Genomic DNA, 1,356 nt, shown 5'->3' on the forward strand with positions numbered 1-1,356 from the left:
TTTGTAATTTTGATTTTTAAGCCAACATAGTAACCCTAAGGGTAATTTTGGTATTTTATTTACCTTCAGTATTGGCAGCAGGTTATAGATTTTTAGAAGGCTAATACGAGTAGTTCATAATTACAAGTGCAGTTTAGTGAAGCTTCTTTTCGCGTTACAGTGCAATATTTTCGCATCAGTTGGCTACAAATGGTGTATGGCAAGTTTGGATCGGTCAAGTAGACTTTAATCTATTTTGGATGAAGTTAATTGGGAATTTGCTGCGAACTGTTTGGTTTATTGGAGGTCAAGTTTGCTGCGAATTTGCAAACGGGTCAAAGTAAACATAATAAATGGAACTAGAGATGAGCAAATTCGGTTGTTAATTGTTATACTTCCAGGAAGTAGTAAAAAGGTTATTAATTGTTATACTTCATTACAATTTTTTTGTAACTTTTTTTTTTCAAACGGGCCGAATCGAAAAAAGTCGTTAAATTTTGCTAAACTTTGAATCAACAGGTGATTACAGCTACTCCTAGACAACTTGAGAGCGTTATGCGCCTCAGCGAGGCTTTGGCCCGCATTCGCTTTTCAGAAGAGGTTGAAAAGAAAGATGTTGTTGAGGCTTTTAGGCTTCTAGAAGTTGCATTGCAGCAGTCTGCAACCGATCCTGCCACTGGTAAGCATTCAAACAAGATAAAACAAAATACATGTTAGTTGGTTAATTAGTTAGGTAACTGATAAAGATGTTTTCTTAACAGGAACCATTGACATGGACCTGATTACTACTGGTGTCTCTTCAAGCGAAAGAATGAAAAGAGACAATTTGGTTGCGTTGACTCGCAACATTATTATGGAAAGGCTGCAACAAGGAGGTCCATTTATTCGTATGGTTGAGGTGCGCCTTTTTTTATTTTTATTTTTATATTTCAGTTAGCTTATTTATTGTTATTAAGCATTAATATTTAATATGAAAACCATAATTACTCTACAGCTGCTTGAAGAGTTGAAGCAGCGTAGCGAGATTGCTGAGTTGCATCTTAACGATGTAAGTGTCGCTCTGTTTTTCTTGAGCAGGACTATTTTAAACATCTCCTAAGATTTTTTTTTTTTGGCAGTTGCGAAATGCACTTGGTACTCTTGCAGGTGAGTTGTTGGTGGATGTCCGCGGTGATAGTGTAACAAGAGTATGAGCAAAGGCTAATATCCGCTTCATACAAAAGTTCTAGAGATTGTATGCTTATTAACATCAAGACGGAGTATTGCGACATTTGTGTACTTTTGGGTTATATATATGTTGAACGCTTTGACATTATATGTGTGATGTTAGTTAGAAATGCTTGTGTATGAGATGAAAGGTGTTCGGATTTGCTGCAT

The 1,356-nt window shown here is 36.1% G+C and overlaps 1 protein-coding gene across 1 annotated transcript; it reads left to right on the forward strand.

Moving 5' to 3' along the window:
* The first annotated feature begins 380 nt into the window (after positions 1-380).
* On the forward strand, positions 381-941 carry LOC143537436 (DNA replication licensing factor MCM4-like). The gene is made up of 4 exons (XM_077031211.1): positions 381-394; positions 499-658; positions 741-877; positions 936-941. Exons 2-4 carry the CDS (start codon positions 535-537, stop codon positions 939-941), a joined length of 267 nt encoding a protein of 88 aa, XP_076887326.1. The 5' UTR covers positions 381-394; positions 499-534.
* Positions 942-1,356: the final 415 nt, after the last annotated feature.

The sequence above is a fragment of the Bidens hawaiensis genome, unplaced genomic scaffold, assembly GCF_021521415.1.
Source record: "Bidens hawaiensis isolate Kalapana, Puna unplaced genomic scaffold, B.hawaiensis_p1.1 tig00011189_1, whole genome shotgun sequence".
Classification (NCBI taxonomy): Eukaryota; Viridiplantae; Streptophyta; class Magnoliopsida; order Asterales; family Asteraceae; genus Bidens; species Bidens hawaiensis.

Excerpts from the sequence above, each read along its gene's own strand:
- LOC143537436 (XM_077031211.1), top strand. The coding sequence starts at position 535 with ATGCGCCTCAGCGAGGCTTTGGCCCGCATTCGCTTTTCAGAAGAGGTT. Across the intron at positions 659-740 it reads TGCAACCGATCCTGCCACTG|GAACCATTGACATGGACCTG; the intron begins GTAAGCATTCAA and ends TTTTCTTAACAG.